Source organism: Hoplias malabaricus, chromosome 4 (genome assembly GCF_029633855.1).
Source record: "Hoplias malabaricus isolate fHopMal1 chromosome 4, fHopMal1.hap1, whole genome shotgun sequence".
NCBI lineage: Eukaryota > Metazoa > Chordata > Actinopteri > Characiformes > Erythrinidae > Hoplias > Hoplias malabaricus.
In genome coordinates this window covers 41,100,335-41,118,360 of record NC_089803.1, presented here as the reverse complement: position 1 = coordinate 41,118,360, position 18,026 = coordinate 41,100,335, and the positions used below count along the sequence as shown (strand labels likewise).

At 38.9% G+C, this 18,026-nt stretch overlaps 1 protein-coding gene across 2 annotated transcripts in view; it reads left to right on the top strand.

Moving 5' to 3' along the window:
* Positions 1 to 18,001, top strand: part of pphln1 (periphilin 1) — a 38,400-nt gene extending 20,399 nt beyond the window's left edge. For both annotated transcript variants that reach the window (XM_066668913.1, XM_066668912.1), the window contains exons 9-11: positions 1,293 to 1,369; positions 5,825 to 5,956; positions 16,645 to 18,001. In XM_066668913.1, the coding sequence (XP_066525010.1) occupies positions 1,293 to 1,369; positions 5,825 to 5,956; positions 16,645 to 16,839 (404 nt within the window). In that variant the 3' untranslated portion in view covers positions 16,840 to 18,001. The remainder of the gene's footprint in view (positions 1 to 1,292; positions 1,370 to 5,824; positions 5,957 to 16,644) is intronic.
* Positions 18,002 to 18,026: the final 25 nt, after the last annotated feature.

Sequence of the window (18,026 nt, the reverse complement as noted above, 5' to 3'; positions counted from 1 at the left end):
TGTTGTGGCTTTTTGAAGAGATTCAACCAATCCTTGGATAAGTGTCCGACAAAAGAGTCCAGCAAGAGCCAGAAGGTGCAACGAGGGAAAAAAAAAAACTCTGCTGATGTGTCTAAACTGGTCCACAGGGCTGTGTTCAGTCCCAAAAACCTAAAACAGCATGCAAATACATGACAAGTAAACAACATTTCATGTTACTGCCACCAATGTAGTGGTTTCCAAAGCCTGCATTTCATTTTAGAGACAGTGTTTTGCAATGTCTGCTATTTTTTGGGTTCTATTGGGAAACCAACTAACCAAGTAGAGTAGGTACCATGCAGTGGAAAAGTGCCAATAGACAACAGTTTCATTAGTTGCTAGAATTGTGAAACGCTTCCCAGCTCACATTGTGTGTCGAGGTTTGACACATTGAGGATGGATGGTTGTGGGACAGGCATGTTCAGTAATGAATCTCTGTAATGAAATGTAGTAATTGACCTCTCATGAAATGGATTGCTAATTTAGAAATGCAGTGAGTGCCCACCATATGCCAGGCCACTGCACCAAAAGTGAGCTAATCTAAAATAAGTCTGTAAGACATTCGTTCTTACAAGTCTGTATTTAATATGTAACCTATAATATATTGTTATCCTCTTGCAATGCTATGTAAATTGTATAAATGAATGATTATTTCAAGTTTTCAAGTAGGGCAGCCACAAATGGTTATTTGGTATCATCTGAAGTTTAGAATACTTGGTACACAGACATAATCTGCTTGCTTCTATGAGCAATGAATGTGTGATTATTGATATGAAAATCATTTTTTGTTATTGCCTTCCATAATTGTGAACTGAATTAGAGATCAGAATTTCCACTCTCTCTTTACATTGAGTAAGATTACTTGTCTACAATCATCTCCCTCTTTTTCATGTAACTATACCCTGTTAACTAATGCCAGATCAGTTCCAGTTCTATAAAATTCTTGAAATAGTCCTAAAAGTTTACTTTGGTTTTCAGTGTTTTATAGTGAAGTGTGGGCTGTGTCTAGGCTTTGTGTGCCTGCAGGACAGCTCTGTGCTCGTCATGAAGAGAACCATCTGCTTCTGCAGCCCTCAGGCCCTCCAGCATCCGCCTCAACACGTGCAAACGTTTATAGCACCCACTGAGTCAAGGATGACCCTACAAACTGCTGTTCTGGAGGATTTCTGATGCATGTCCAAACTAAAGCAGCATTGTTAGCAAGTGCTCCTTCTGCTGCCTCATCCTTTTCTCTCATCCTATTTTCCTTTTTCCTTTTCTTTGATCTTGCATAGACAGAGAAAGAGCCCCAGGCCCCTCAGTGAGTGCCTCCCGAGATGGATCACCCCACAGCTCTGTGTCAGCCTCCAAGGTAAGTGACGTCAAGGAATACATGATACACACATATAGGGTCTAACCAGTACATCATTTTCAGGCATCATGTTCTTATTCAAGATGTTACAGCTTAGATTTAGGAAGATAGTTCAAACAGTATTTGAACACAATAGTTTCATTCACATACTTATTGTGTTAGTGTGTGTTGCACTGGTATGAGTGGATTAGACACAGCAGTGTTACTGGAGTTTTTAAACACTGTGTCCCCTCACTGCCCACTCTGTTAGACACTTCTACCTCGTTGGTCCACCTTGTAGATGTAAAGTCAGAGACATTAACTCATCTGTTGCTGCACAGTTTTGTGTCGGTCGTCTTCTAGTCCTTTATCAATGGATGCAGGATGCTGCTGGAAGCTGGATATTTTCGGTTGGTGAACAATTCTCAGTCTAAAATGACACGGAGGGCTTTAAATTCTCCAGCAGTCCTGCTGTGTCTGATTCACTCGTACCAGCACAAGATACACAAACACCCCACCACCATGTCAGTGTCACTGCGCTGAGAATGACCCACCACCCAAATCATTGCTGCTCTGTGGTGGCAGTGTGGGGAGTATGTAGAGAAACAGGTGGACTACAGTCAATTGTAGAACTAATTTACTCCTGTATGGTCAGTGGAGCTAATAAAATGGACAGTGAGTCTAGATACAAGGTAGGTGTTTCTAATCCAGTGATTGTTCAGTGTACAACATCATGTAAATTGAAAATAGTATCAACATAAATTTTTTGTTGACATTAGTAGTCGTATTTTTCCTCTTTAGCCTCTAATCCCATTATTTCCCTTATCTCAACTTGACAAGGTTGGGACTTACTACTGGTGCAAGATTCAATGACTCGGTAATCTTTAATCCACTGCTCACTAAAATCAAACTTTATTCAATTAATCCAATTGTGTTACAGAGTATATGTGCTACAAATTGTGATGATTGTCCTGTAAGATGGAAAATTTCCTCTGAATTTAAAATTTGCTCCAAAAGACAAGTGACTTCAGTCGTGTGGAGGTGGTTTGGAAATAAAATATCAATATTCTAAATATTTTTATACAATATCATCTTGGTAATTTACGGTTGTTTACAAAATAAGCAAATGTTTTCACATTTATTAGTTTTTTCTTCTGAATTGTATTGTTATCGCCAGAAATACCCTGAAATATCATATTATTTTAGGGTCATATTGCCCACCCCTAATAGGTAATATTTTTACCTTAAAATTACAGCTTCAGAACCATTGTGATGACCCACTGACCTGTAAAAGGGAAAATACAGCCTCTGATGCTGCTACTCCAGGCTCAGCACTGCTGAAACTGCAATATGTAACTTCTGGAGGAGGATTCAGGACAGTGCTGTAAATGTGAATTATACACTGTAACTGTAGGGGGTGCTCTTAATCAGAATAGCAAACCATACCTAGTGTTGTTTTAATACCACCTTGGAATAAAGCAATATAAGTGGTTGTAGTGGATCACTACATAAACAGCCCAGTATATATATTAGTGTATTTAAGGACTTTTAAGGAGCCCAACTGGCAATGTTCAGTGGCAAAACCAAACAGAAACAGATGCAGTGATTTGGTTTTGAATTGCTTTAGTGTGTGCTGGTGTGTTGGTGACAGTTAAAAAAAAACTCAAATGCAACCTAATACCAATATTACAGAGAAGGATATGAGCCCAAATCGGTGACATTTTGGCAGAAAATCAGATTTGGGCCACTTCAATCCTGTAATGTGAGCTGGCTTCTCAAAAATAACTGTCCTTTGCCTCAAATTGTGACTGATGTCAAAAAAACTGCCAGCTTTTTGCTTCAATAGTCAATTTTTAATCAAAAAAAGCCATTTGCTCACACTGAGATATATTCCATGGACATATTCCATATATTTGACACCGATTTTACAATGTACTCCCTCTGTCTATGAAAAGCCAACTGTCTGTTCTGTGTTTGGCCTCGTCATAAGCAGAGTTCACACACTAAACTCAGGAGAATGCGAAATGGAGAGCTGGAAGGACAGTCAGGCCACCCAAGCCGCATTGAAGCTGCGAAGAGAGGGAAAAATCCATTAACTCAGACTCTCTGGCTTTATCATCCGATCTTATCAAAGGCACAAAGCACTCTGGTCCCACTCCAGGGACTTCTCACAGCTCGGACTGAATTTATTTTCTCTCTGCCTTTTCTTCTCTTCCTTTCTTCTGGAGTGTACTGCAATGGCAGTGATATAAAAACATATCGTCACCACTGTGAGTGATGAATTTGTTTTAATGTCACATTCATGTTATTTTACTTTGCCTCAAGTTCAGGTTAAATGTTGATGCTAGGGCTGCAAAGCCATTTGAATTTTTTTTCCTGTTAGCTTGCCAACAATGGGTAAACTCTTTGTAATGTGTGCCATATAGCAAAACAAATAGCATTATCTGCAGCCTCCCGAAACACACACACTGTTCACCCTCTCTGATCTTTTGATCTCTCCACATGAGGGTTCTCCCAGGGCATAACCCATAACCTCATAGTGAAGATGAAAAGGCCAGGCCCAGTGTAAACCTCTCCTAATGTGCGGCCTCGTGGGTTCAACAAACACTCTTGCTTTTTGAGATTCATTGTTTGTAGAACAAAGAAGATATAGACTGGAACTACTCGACACTTGTTCACTCACCAGCAAACATACCTCACACCAGTCATAAATATCTGTGGAGGATATGTTTTAATACATTACCACAGAGTACCTTTGTGGTTGAATTAGTCATGGGGTGGGCATACTCTTTTATTATCCAGTTATAGTGGGGCAACTGCGTATAAGACATCAGAATCATTTCATGGATTTGAATATCCCTTCTGTAGTAAAAGGTCCTCATTTAACCTCGAAAATTACATCCTTATCCAGGCTTATTGCATCCTACATCCTATATATATATAATCCCAGTTACTCATTTTCAGTTGAAAGATTATCTAATGTCACCCAGTACTCCAGTTTGAAAGGTGAAGAGATGTTTTATTATGATTGAGTTTAGATTATTTTTGTTGTCTTGTGAGCTAGTTAGAAGAACGTGATTTTTAATTAATTGCTTGATTAATTAGTCCCACGTTAGTTATTACACACTTTTATAACCTAAGGGTAGTGTCATCAGTTTCCTTTGTAGTCCCTGCAGTTGCTGTATAATAAGCTTTACTATGGAAAAAGCTTGGGATTTTGAGGTGTTAATGCAATCCTAATGTCAATTAGGTCAATAATTCCACAATAATTACATTATTGACTTATCATGCAACATATGAAATTTCCTCAAATTTTGCTGACATGTTCCCTGGTTTTCTCTGGCCTCTCTATTCTTTGTTTAAAACATTGTTTAAAAAACTCATTTATGGCTTATTCGTGCAGGGTATTAAAAAGGTTTAAATTGCATTATCATGCGCTTATCTTAAAATGACAATAATATTGTTCATCACAATTATTTCTGGGACAATATATCAACCACAAAACATTTATTATTGTGACAGGCCTTATGTCAGAGTAAATACCTGAGCAGTCACTTCTATATTCTGTAGTTTTACATTAAGAAAATATACAATTCTGGAAGAAGACATTTTCTGTGGAATATTTAGTCTTGATCAGGCTGTTTTCTTAGCCATATTTGAGTCTATCTCAGCCTTGTAATATATAGTTGTGAACAGCTCATGCACTGAATCCGCCGGCTAATGTGCTGTCAAGACAAATGTAGTACAGAATAATTGGATGGTAAATAAGGAACTGTGTGTATTTTAAGGATAGCTCCAGTTGTTTTGTTCCGTTTTTCTGGCTTGTGGTGGACACAAGGAGGCAAATGTGGCTTTGTTCCAGCTATGTAAACCCCCAGCTCTGTGTTTGTTTAATGAGCAATGTTCTGGCCCTCTGCTCATAGCCTGAGCAAAGAAGCATCTCCAGTGGTCCCTTTTGGCCCTGTTTTTCCACACTGTTACTCCTATATTGTGTAATATGGTTTGACTGTTTTTTCCATTACTTGGGACTGTTTCTGGGGAGTAGGATGGCTTTCTTTGGCATTTTCAAATCTCCTGCCTTGGTGTTTTGAACCGACTCTCCTCAGTGCTCATCTCTTTTTTTTTTTAATGTGATTGTAGATAGCACTTAGGAGCATATGATCATCATGAATTAACTAAATATAAACTGTTCTGATACACCTTCTTTGAGTGTTTACTGGAAGTCAGAATATTTCATGTAGGTGGAATAAATTGAATGGATATATTTTTCTAAACGTCTTAAAATGAAAATCATTCCAACATCTCATTCTGTTTCTTAAACCACACATGTAAACATTCAAATTTCAAGTGTAAAAGCAGAACACCTTTATTAACTCCTTTTTGAAGCTCATATCTGTAAATGAGAATGTGTGTATACAGTTATTTGTTCTGTCTCTGTGAACTGTCCAAGCTGACAAAGCTCTGTGTGGTGTGCAGGAAGAGATACCTGTGATGGAGGGTCTGACAGAAGAACCTTTGGCTGCTACAGAAGAAGGCCCCACTGTTACAGATGACTTCCATGAGCGCCGGTCTCAAGCCATCGCAGCCAAAGCACGGGAGATTGAAAAGGTTTGGCTTATACTGCAGTCACATGTGAAATGGTTCATACTCCCAGTTTTTACATTTTCTGTAGTGTTGTTTTTCCACTAGAGGTCTGCTTCTTACCTTTGTGTAGGTTCATGAACACAAAATAGTAGGATGGTTGGGCTGTAAAATCATCTCCAGTGGTTTGTTATCTGTGGGTGCATTTTGACTCATCTCATACCATTTAGACTGCTGCATCTGCCTTTTCACGGGCCTTTCTAACAAATCATATGCCCCCTATGGTACATTAAGAACTCTGCTACAAGAGTTCTTTCTCATTCTAAAAATCAACTAATAACACCTCAACTCTCAGCCTCACCAGCTACCCGTCCTGCTCCGCATTCAGTTTAAAGTTCTCTTGCTGACATACAGATCTAAACATGCTCTGGAACCAGTCTATCTCTCTGAACTTCTTCCAGTAGTGGTCTTTTGTCTGTACCTAACGAGATAACACTTTACTGATCCTGGAGGAAATTGTAGATATTAAATTCAGATTAGTTACTGTTGGTGGTAGATCATTCAGCGTTATGGCAAAGTCTTAGCATCTGCTCTTAATTTTCTTTTTATAAAGCTAAAAAGCAAACTTTTCTCTCAGTTCCGCTTGTTGTGTCCTCTGTTCTAAAGTAGTTGCCCCCCCACCCCTCTTTTTGTGAAATGACCTTGGGTATTTGAAAGGCACTCTATAAATGCAAATGATAATTTATTATTATAATTCATTTTAATTATGTTCACCAACCTATATTGTTTTAAAATTGCTCTATGTAAGTGACCTCTGTTATGATTGGCCCTGTACTGTGTCTTATTGAAAAGTGATCTATGTTGAAAAAGGTTAAAATCTTATAAAACATCACTGATCTGTTGAAAGCAGCACTAGGCTGAACAGATGCTGTCCTTTTAGTGACGTCACACAAACAAGATTTGAAAATGGGTTTATTTAGCAGCGTGATTTTCATTGTACCGATCATAGCGAGTAACTACTGGATTTTAAACTTTTTACTACATTAACAGCCCTTTCTATAAAAAAAATAAATCATATATAATATCAGTTTTTTTATTATTTACTGCAGGAATCCAGAATTAATCTATACACAACCTTTTTAGGAAACTATGCATCCAGTATGATCTCATTAGTGTGGATTAGAACTAAGCAGGGAACTAATAGGTTTACTGCACTAAACTCTTCAGCATGGTGTCCTGTAGATGTTTTGAGGTTATTTTTTTCCCCTCCCAACTCCTCTTCCTTTTTCACTTTCCCCTGGCCTTTACCGGATTTACCTCTAATGAATGTCACATGTATGTGCTTTTCCCTGCACGTTTGCCCCACACCCTGCCATTCCAAATGAAATGAAAAGGGGAAGGGAAGTGAGGGCAGGGGTGGTGGCTGTGCCTGCTCTGGATCATTATAGTTACGCCCATGCCCTCTTAGCTGTGCTGTCCTGAAATATTTTTTTTATTGCTCTCATGAAATGAGGGGCATACTTTGCTGAGGAGCAAAGCTTCAGCCCTCCTGTAGAGCACCAGTCCTAAAACTCAGTCCAGGAGCTGCTGACACTGCAGGAACTCAAGTATTTAAAAACAGATCAGACTCCTTAAAGGAAAATATGAGGGTCTGAGTTTTAACCGTTAAACATTTTAAAACTTTCTGCTGTGCCAAGTTTGCTCATAGGTCAGTTCACGCACTTCGCTCAACAGAATGGGCCCAGGTCCTGAGTTCAGAGCTGCTCCTGCTATTTGTAGGTAGATGATGTACTTCTGTTCAATTTCATCAGTATGCAGTATACCATAGAGAATCAGAAATGTAGTAATTTAGAAAGAGTTTGCACAGTTGATGACAACATGCTGTTACATATCTCCAGAGCTATATAGTAATTACAGTTACCCAAGTGCATGTAATTATAATTTTTGTGTGCTTGCATTGTATTAATTTCACTTCTCCTAGAGTATATTAATGAAACATTTTACATTTTATACATTAGCATGGAGTGACTTTTATTACCATCGAATGCAACTCAGTTAAATCTGATTGATATTGACTTGATGAAGGCATTTATGCCTTAAGTTTGGTCACACCCCTTGTTTTTATAGACCAAGAGAACCATAGAATACATTTTAGTTGCTATGCTGGTAGATGATGGATGGACTAAAAAGCTCTGCTTTTCTGAAAGATGTTATGTTTCTGCTACTACTTTTGTTGTTCTTCACAAGACGTTTTTTTCCCATCAGCTACAGCGACATTTACTTGAGTTATTTACCCAAGTAACTTTTTATTATTATTCTGGTGTAGATTTAGGACAATCTAGTTAGTTAGTCTTGTACCTCTATCGCAAAACTAAATAATAACATTTAAACTCAAAACCTGGCTTTATGTGTTTTTGCATTTTCATGGAATAATTGAGATAATTCCTGAACAATATGAAAGATAGTACTTTTTTTTTTTCCATCTTTTTCTGGATCAGTTGATGCTCAAAAGGAATGCCCACATGGAACTTAAATCTCTGTTTTCTGGTTTTGGTGTAGGATTTTTTTTTCACTTGTGATAACTTGAAGCCTGTTTGGGTTTACCCCCTAGTTTAGAGATGGTGTGTGAATGCTTGTCAGGACTGAGCCTGTTATTTCATGTTTTGTGTTTATAACTTGCCATGTGTGGTTTTATAATGGACACTGTACGGTTTCTCTGGTTAGTGAATGGCCACCACATGTTTAGATTTGACCTATATCTAGTCTAGCCATCTGAAAGCCATATCTACACTTTGTGCCACTACCACCAGTCTTTTTTTCTTTCCTTTTTTTGGACAAATACCTAAGCTGGCTTGCAGTGAATATATAAACAATCAAGAACCTTCATCTACATCAGTCTTTTTCGCCCCCGTCCACAAAAATGTGCTACATTTCACTCTTTTGTTTCTTGGTTTTAACTCTTTTTTGTTTACTTATCTCAGTATAAAGGATCAGTCTTTTCAGTTTTAAAGTAAGAGCAGAAATGTGTGAAAACTGCTGATAATTTGAAAGATAATGTCTCCCTCTGTGTTGCATTTATAGCATATTTTGAATGCAGGGTCATAGACCCCCATGGCCATTAAATCAAGGAATACTAAAACTATTTCCCCAAGCTGTTGCTTAGTTTTCACAAATGGTTCAATTTACGATCAGTTGATTTAGAGTTGTAGGTCATCAGTTTTTTGTTTGTTTTTGTTGTGTGTGTGTGTGTAAAAAGGTGTGTGTGTGTGGTGGTCTGAAGGATAAAGAGACAAAACAAGATTGTCTTAAGTTGTTTTTTTTAACATTATAATTTATCAATAACTTTCTTTAAAATGCACTTTAAAAGGAGAGTAAGAATTGAATAATTCATTATAGTATTAAAATATATTCTCTCATGGGGTGAGTGGTATGTAATGGGGTTAACATTTTGATGGGTCAAATCAGATGCTCTTGTGAGCCAGCTTTAACCCTCAGCTCAAGCAAATGGTGCAAAGTAATTGGGAAATCATATTTGTAATATTTTTTCCAGTCCATGATTATAGAGGAACTGCATCTAGGGCAAAATCTCATTTCTCTTAGAAGAACCGGCCATATTTGATTGCTGGGATTTTAAAACAGGTTTATATCTGATTTGAAAATGTGAGAGTCAGCGCTGAAGCAAAAATAGCAGAGGAAATGATTGAGTTCTATACAATTAACCAGAGGCCATTGAGCCTTTATCTGCTTCCTCGCTGTTACATGGCATTTACTTTTCTGCTAAATGTTCCATTCACAGGCCCTGTTTCTAAGGTCAAATGTGTTAGAAAGTGTTGTTGTTTGGCTTTTATTTTATTTCATTTCATCACAGAATGGGAATGTGTGTTCCAAGCTGCATGGTCTAGATATCCTGACTGTGAGATGCTATCTTCTCAGGTTTCCTTTATAGATTGCTTATTTAACCTGTTTCTTATGCAACGTCCTGTTACTTTGTGCCCCATAACCTATCCTGACGAAGAGGATTAAATCCTGAAGCGTGGCAGCCCCAGAGCTGCCCCCACGCCGTCTGTTGTGCAGAGATTTCTGTGATCTGGCCTCTGTTCTCCTGTTGTTTCGAGGAGGAAGACTCACTGTAATCATGAAGTGGGTGTGGAGTTTGGCCTTGATGAGACTGTTTATCAGTGTGTGTTTGCATATCTGCCTTTCTCGTATTTGCTCCCTCTGTGTCTCCATGATTTCTACCCAGCAAATTAGGACATAGATGAAAGGCTAAGCAGAAAAAAGACATGTAGAAAGCACATACCTACGGCAAAGTAGAACTTTCCTGCTTGATTGGGTAACGGGTGTGGGGTTACAGGACGTGCGTGAAAGTACAATGCACTCTCAGAAGACCCTTCTCAATTGTTAAGAGCTCCTCAACTTTGGTCTACTTGTTTATGTCTCCAGAGAGTTCCCTTTTAATCTATTTTGCCCCTTGGAAAAGCTCATTGTTTTGATTATCAGCACCAGAATAGATGCTGTTACATGTTGATTAAAGTGAATGTACAGTAAACATCTACTGTAACTCCAGCATATCTGAAGAGTTTATCTGTCTGTGGTTAAGCACAGGAGGGTTTGTACATAGGCTTGAGACCAGCACATGTCCTACGTCTGGATGCACTTAAGCAAATAAATGGTTTTCTGAATCTTAAAAACATTGTGATGTAAAAACTTGTCTTTAAATGGTGACAAGAAGTTCTTTCTCACCACTTCATAGCATGTCACTTTTCTGAGTAGAGTCAAAGATACAGAAAGTGGCCAGAATTCATCAGCTATTCTGGAATATTTAAGTCAAATTTTCTTCATTTAACAGGTAGAGGATGTTGAATATCTGGTATTTAATATTCTTGAGACTATTAAATTGAAAGTACAAAATTCTTTTATCTACAGGAAAATAATGGGGCCCAAAACAGAGCCTTGATGTGTATCAAAATTAATTGCGGCCAGAACAGAATTTGACAGTTCTAACAAAGGTTGTTCTACATTTTAAAAAGTCTTTTCCCACAAAGACCAACCAAAACTGTAAAAGACCTGTAATGCATTACACACAAATCAGGACTGGTTTGAAAACAGCATTAGCATTTAAAGCATGTTAAAAGCTGAGAGTCGGTTTTACTGCAGCAATTTAAATCCAGGATTCAAGACAATATTAAGCACACTATACAATTCTCATTTAAAGCCAATGTAACATCAGAAAGTGCCACTTTAGGCAAACACTTAAAGAACATGTATTAGTTTAAATTAAATGACTCAGTATCAAGTGATACTTTATATTGAAAGTATGGTCATAAGTGGTCATAAGCGAAAATAATTAATGAATCCTAGCTCTTATACAGTCATGCATGCTGTGATGAGTGCCTGAGTTTGGCCGTGCTACACAGATCCAGAACAGCTGTACTGGCTTCCCCCAGTGAGGAAGCCTGTTGAGTGAACACTTTGCTCACAGAGAAGAGGGCTTTTCTTCTGTATGTCGATGACATTGTGATACTGTAACACTACCTTGGCGCTCAAATCACTTCACAAACCCCTGTCAGATGCCTGAGGGGATAGAGTTATCTACTGGAAACCAGAGAGTTTCATGTGTTGTTTCATGAGAGTCCAAGTCAAGTCATGATTGTCTGGGTGAGAGTTAAAAATTTTGTTTCTGTGGGGCCTAGTTTGCCCGCCCCTGTGCTGACTTAGACAGCTCTTGGCACACTACATAATGTAAGAATGTAATATCGTACTGCTTTTTAATATATGCAGTGTTCCCAGTATGATATTTTTTTCAGCAGTGGCGAGAGCCAACTCTCCCCCATAAAATAAAATAAATGAAATACAATGTTCAGCATCACTTATCACATTTGCTATTAGTTTACTACCTCTTCTCAAACTAGCTGTTTTGGATCTCAAAAATCCGAGCTGTACAGGGATAGGATAACGTTACTTTAGGTAACGGCCTTAGTGTTTGTTTACCAAAAGACTGGCTGCTTTTCTCCGTGTAAATTTCCAGTCACATGAGACTGCGGATTTCTGTGCTCTCAGTGTAGCTTTTAATTAATGTAGCACTGTCAGAAGGCTACGTGGAGTGTTGTGGCATACTAAGGAATTAATATATGGCGTCAAAATAGGTGTTTTCGCTTTCTTTCCACCTTTTCCCGGTTGTACTTCTCTTAGTCTCGCTTTCGCCTCCAGACATTTCTCTCTTTTGACGGTGTCGGGATCTAAACAGTCATTGGCTGCTAAAGATAAGCCCCGCCCATCCCAGCAGATTCTGCACGTCATAAACCTGTTGTAAAATGACTCTAAGTCTTTATGACGAACTGTGCGTTACTAAAAGACATAATCGTTAAAAAATTTTGATTTGTCTTGCCGGTCTGTTTTTTCCAATCAGGGTAAGATTGCCGCCGTCTCGCTGACGTAACGTGGTGTGCAGAATCAGCTGGGTGGGCGGGGCTTAACTTCAGCAGCCAATGACTGTCTCGATCCCGCCCTTTGTCAAAAATCGAAAGCGAGAAACTTCTGGAGGTGAAAGCAAGACTGAGAGAAGCGAAAACGTGTTCTTCAAGAATATTAAACTCAACATAGACGATTATATACAGAAATATTCTGTTTATAGACCTTTTTTTATAACTCTGAATATTACAGTTTTCTCAATTATAAAATGACATTTATTGGTTATGGATTCTGTTGTTTGGTTCTCTGAACATATTTTGACGCCATATTAATCCGAGCTCCGAGTCATGCAGACGCAATGCCAGTGGGAGGTCTGAATATTTGGACGCAGAGCAGCGCCACTCGTGTGCAACAGGCTTTACGTTACTTCTGAAATGTTAATTTCGAAAGTAAAACCTATCCAAATTAACATTAGCTACTTTACCCTCCTCTCTTCTCTCATATCCTTGTATCCACCGTTTCAAATTCAAAGCCCTCTGCAGAAAGATTTAATAGGGTTCTCATGACAATTCACAAAGTACTGAAGCAGCAGCGATAGGCTGCAGCTGAACTGTTAATGTAGTATAATGAGTAAATTGTCACGTTTGGCATTTAAGACTTATGATTAACCAGTTGTTTCTGGTTTAGCATTCAAATGTAATACTTTTAATCTATTATTAGTGGCAGGTTCGAAGATGCATATTTTAAATTCTCTTTTTCTCATACAGTAAGAGCTTGAGGAAATCACTTACCATAATACCATTAATATCATAAATTACTGTGGAGTATTTCACAAAATAAATGTTATATCTATAGTTTCACACACACATACATACATACACACACACACATATATATATATATATATATATATATATATATATATATATATATATGTATATATATATGTATATAAAATGAGTTGATTAACCTCTAAAAACAGCACGAGGGCCTTAGCAGCAGTGCTCATAGGGTTAATAGGCTGTTCCTGGCTGGATGCATTCCTCCAGTGTGACTGTGTAAGAGCAGTGTGTGTTCCTGCGCTGCCTTGGGCTCCTGAGCTTCCTGTATCTGTCCAAACCATTCAGGTCTGGAACGTTCTGACAGAGCCACTCTCAGAACAGGACCACTCTCTCTACAGGAACCACTCGGAATACCGCTTAATTACCTTCCACAGTAACATTCTCAGCGCAGTGTGTGGGACCGACTCATTTACTGGAAACAGGTTACCTCATTCCTCTATCAGCCAAAGACAGGATATGCAGAGCCTTTGGATCATTCCGGTCAGCATCATTAGGAGTGGTCACTGCTTTTCTATTGTGAGAGAATGTGTATGTGCAAGTTATTCATAGAGTAGGCAGTGTCTGGAATGTGGTTCAGATCAAAATCTGAATGTCCTACTCCCTGCTGTATCATCTTTTTGGCATGAATGCACTTATATTCTTTTCTCAGTGGAAGCTGAAGTTTTAAAGTTTTTGCAGAAAAAAATATATAAATAGGTTTCTACACAGCACGTTTGTGACATCATTGCAAACTGACAAATGTTTACTTGATTATTGGCTATCACCAAATTCTTGACATTGCATTAGGGTACACTTTTAAAAAGTTTGGTGGACACAGCCTTTTGACATGTTCATGTTCTGTTTTCTAATGTGAGTTTAATCTTCAAGGGTCATATTGGCCCACTAGTCAAATGTGATGTTTATGTTATGGGTTTGTTTTAATATCTTTGCAATAATACAGAAAATCTGATTCTAACATTTTCTTCTGAGTCTGTAGAGCAGAGGATTTCAAATCCGGCTCAGGTTCCAGGCCGGTACTTTACAGTTGCTGGCTGGTATAAGGTAAAAACTTGTCAGGTATAATAGCAGTTGCAACTAGAGTGTCATACCAACCGACCATTTTAAAATAATGATCTGGAACCAGGATCCAAGGTCCGGCTTTGCAGACCTCTTCTGCAGAGTCCCATTTGGAATTTGGAAATTGACGGATGGACAGTCAAGAGATCATTAAGAACTTACACATCAGGTTGGAAGTCCTTCATTCTTCATACAGATGTCATCTGAGGAACAGGTATAATGGCTTGTATGAAGTGTACTGCTGGATTTGCTGCAGCAGTGTTGGAATGGCACTAGAAAGATAACAGCATCTGATCCTGAGGGATTTGATTCGTATGCAGGGAACATGTTACATGCGAGTGCTAATTTATAAACATATGCAAATATCCAAAAGATTCAGAGGAACCCGGTGATGAGGTTCAGATTGAAACCAGCTGAAAACCCCTCCCTCACTCTTCACTTTCCAGACTGCTGCTTCAAAGTAAAATGTGAAAAACTCTCTAGATTCAGGGCTTGGTTTGTCCTTTCTGTACTACTGTTAAAACATGGCGGAAGCCAAGCTAGAAGTGTAGAGATGTTGGGCTCATTATTAGCTAATGAACCATTCATGGTTACTGGTGTTTATACACTAAATGAATCAGATTCTTTGTATATTGTATCCCATTTCTGCTCAAAGGGTCGAACAATTTGTGAAAGATCGGCCTAATTGTGATCTTTCAAACCAATACTGCAATTTTAATTGTAATTATTTTCTATTAACGAAAGCCTAGGCCTGTTCTTATATGGAAGACGACCAAGAGAATATGGCTTTAGTTTGAACACTGTTTGGAAGTTCTTGCGATTTTGCAGATGCATTCTTTCAAATTTTGATTTGATATAAAATATGTAGCTATTTCACCTCTTGTAGACCCACAAAATGTTTACACTGCACATTTGAGTACAGCCTTATTTATTCATTCAATTCTTTCTCTGGCCGTACACCTTACTTTTGGACTGTGTTCTCAGACATTGCTTGCTGTGCTGTTCCTCAGCTGGAGAGCCATGGTCCTCAGGGCCTGGCGTGTGAGCAGAGACATGGAGAAGGTGCTTAGACCAGCTGTAAGAAATCTGGCTTTGACTCATCTGATCACAGGGCTTACGGGTTCCACCCAAACACACAACGAAACCTCTCATTTCTGCCCGCCATCATTAAGGAGCTCGGGCTGTTAGGCAGCAGATTAAAGGCTTACTCTAGTGAGCAACATCATTGTGTGATGAGTGTCGGCGGTTGATTGTATGCATCCTTGGCCAACATCAGCAATCCGTTTGTGAAACGTAATTCCTCTTCCAGTCAAATTCTTTGTGCTGTGAATTCCTCCTCTGTGGACACTTGCTTATTCCAGTTGCTTCAGCTCATGCTCTTCTGGGAAGGCATTACACTAGGTGTCTGAACATTTCTTTGAGGATTTCATTGCATTCGGCCACAGGAGCATTAGTGAGGTGAGCTCCTGATGTTGGGGAGATTAGTTCTGAATTATAAACACCATTCAGGCTTATTTTGAAGGGACTGAGTGGAACTCCATCTCTCCAGGTGATGAATTTATACGCGTCTAGCCCTTGTTTGGCCTTTAACATAGGCTCTTGTAGTCCAGAGCATCCTGATTCATTTCAACATCTGAAGACCGGGTCATGCTTCTGCATTAACTCAACACAGACCCTACGCTGTAGCTTGCACAAGTGCTGTATGTTGTTTTGAGTGCATATACTCGTACTTATACTAGTGACTACATATTCTTGTGCGTTGGTGTGTCTGCGTCACTCTGCAATTATACTACCAAAACACCAGGGCTGAATCACAAATATCTTCTCCCATCCTATCTAGTACACAGTGTAGTGGTGTAGCAATATATTTAGGGAGTAGGACACTAATTGTAACAGACCGTTGGTTTACATGAGCCAGCACTTTAAACCCCCGTGTTCACTTTGCTTTTAGCAAGTTCCCCCCTCCAAACAAAAGTCAGAGGAAATCTCTGGCAGTGAATTTAGCTGCTGTCTGCAGTCTCTGTGGAGTCTGTGTGGAGGAGTTCATATTTCCTCACTTCAACTTGAACCAGGTTCGTCTACATTTCCTGGGAGGTGCATGTAAGGCTACAGTGTATGGTACGCCATAGGGTTCACGTCTATGTTGTACCTACGTATTGTTTACTGCGTAGGTTTAACATAAATTGGTCTTAAAGCCGGCCTAGAGTATGAGCTGTGCTGCATAAGAGTGGGACAAACTGTTAATACTCTTCATCTCAGAAGGAATATTGAATGAGAAGCTGTCTGAAGATGTTAGGCCTAGTGTACATGCATGCTCTTTTTTTTGTTTTGTTTTTGATAATAAATGCAACCACCTTCACATTTGACTGTAATGCAATGCCACCTTTGCTGTTTTTTGTTGCCCAGGTGTATCGGCAAGACTGCGAGACGTTTGGAATGGTGGTGAAGATGCTGGTCGCCAAGGAGCCGAGTCTGGAGAAGCACCTGCAGATCCCTCTGAAAGAGAACCTGAGTGAGATCCGCGAGAGGTGTCTCGAGGACCTGAGGCACTTCATCTCAGAACTGGACGAGGTTGTACGGCAACCGGAACCCAGCTCTTAAGGTGAAGGCACTGTAGCTGAGCAAGGACCTTCAGGACACTAGTTTGGAGGTTTGGGACTCCGATCATTTTGTGAGCCAGAGACATGCAACCATTTGGGACATTTTTCCTCCCTGTACATCACGAAACGAGGTTGTCTTTTTTAAGCTTATGAGATGTCTGCAGTATGGAAGCAACCGACACAAGAGAAAACCAACTCAAACTCAAGAGGGCTGTTAAGACAGTATGAAATTATACACGACTGGGTGTGTCTAAAACTGACGGTAAGGATTAGATTTCTTAATGTGTTTTCTGTTTGTTTTTAGTGGAGCTGTTTGGAATGAAATCAGATTTCCACAGGTTACCCCTGGTTGTGTCAATCTATCAAAATAGACTTGGTGTTCAAACTTAGCTTCTATAATTTGGGCTGGAGCTACACGGCTAACATTGTTAACCATAGCATTACTACTTACTACTTGCAGCATGCATTCTGGCTATCGTATCTATTTCACCATGAATCTTAATGTGACAGGTAGCCATTTTAGATTTTGTGCTGCAACTCTCCACAGAAGTATGGATCCACAGATTAGATTTGTTTTTTCTGTTTATTTTGGTTGATATCCACTTTTCATGAGATTGGAGCGACACAATCAATAATTCACATGCTCGCACGACCCATGACTGTGTTCAGTTAGTAGAGTTTTGATTGTTTGAGACCTTGCAGGATCATCACAAGATCTGGATGCATTTGAGTTGGTTTGCAGATATTTTCGTAATAATTTTATGACAAAAATGTGGCTGTCATTTTATTTCTGATGCTTTTTAGTAACTTTAGTGGCCTTGTAGCTCCAGTGCTAAACAAATGAAGCTGAATCTCACTGAACGACTACATCTAGGGAACATGTAGAAAACTGTTAATTAGATATTTAACTGAGCCATTCTTTTCAAAATCTTTTTTTTTTTTTTTCATTTTATGTATTGATTCAGAGATTCTGAGGTGCTATCATACCATTTTTTTTGCAGCACCTCAATGTCTACATTTAATATACATGAATTTGAAATAACTTATGTCACCATTTTGGGTGTTTGGTTTGAAATGTTAATGTAAAATATGTAGATTTGTGTTGCCATTGGTCAGTACTTTTTTTCTTTGTCTGTAATGAAATAAAGAGTATGCAAACTTAAGTATCAGGTTAATCTTTTCTTTTAA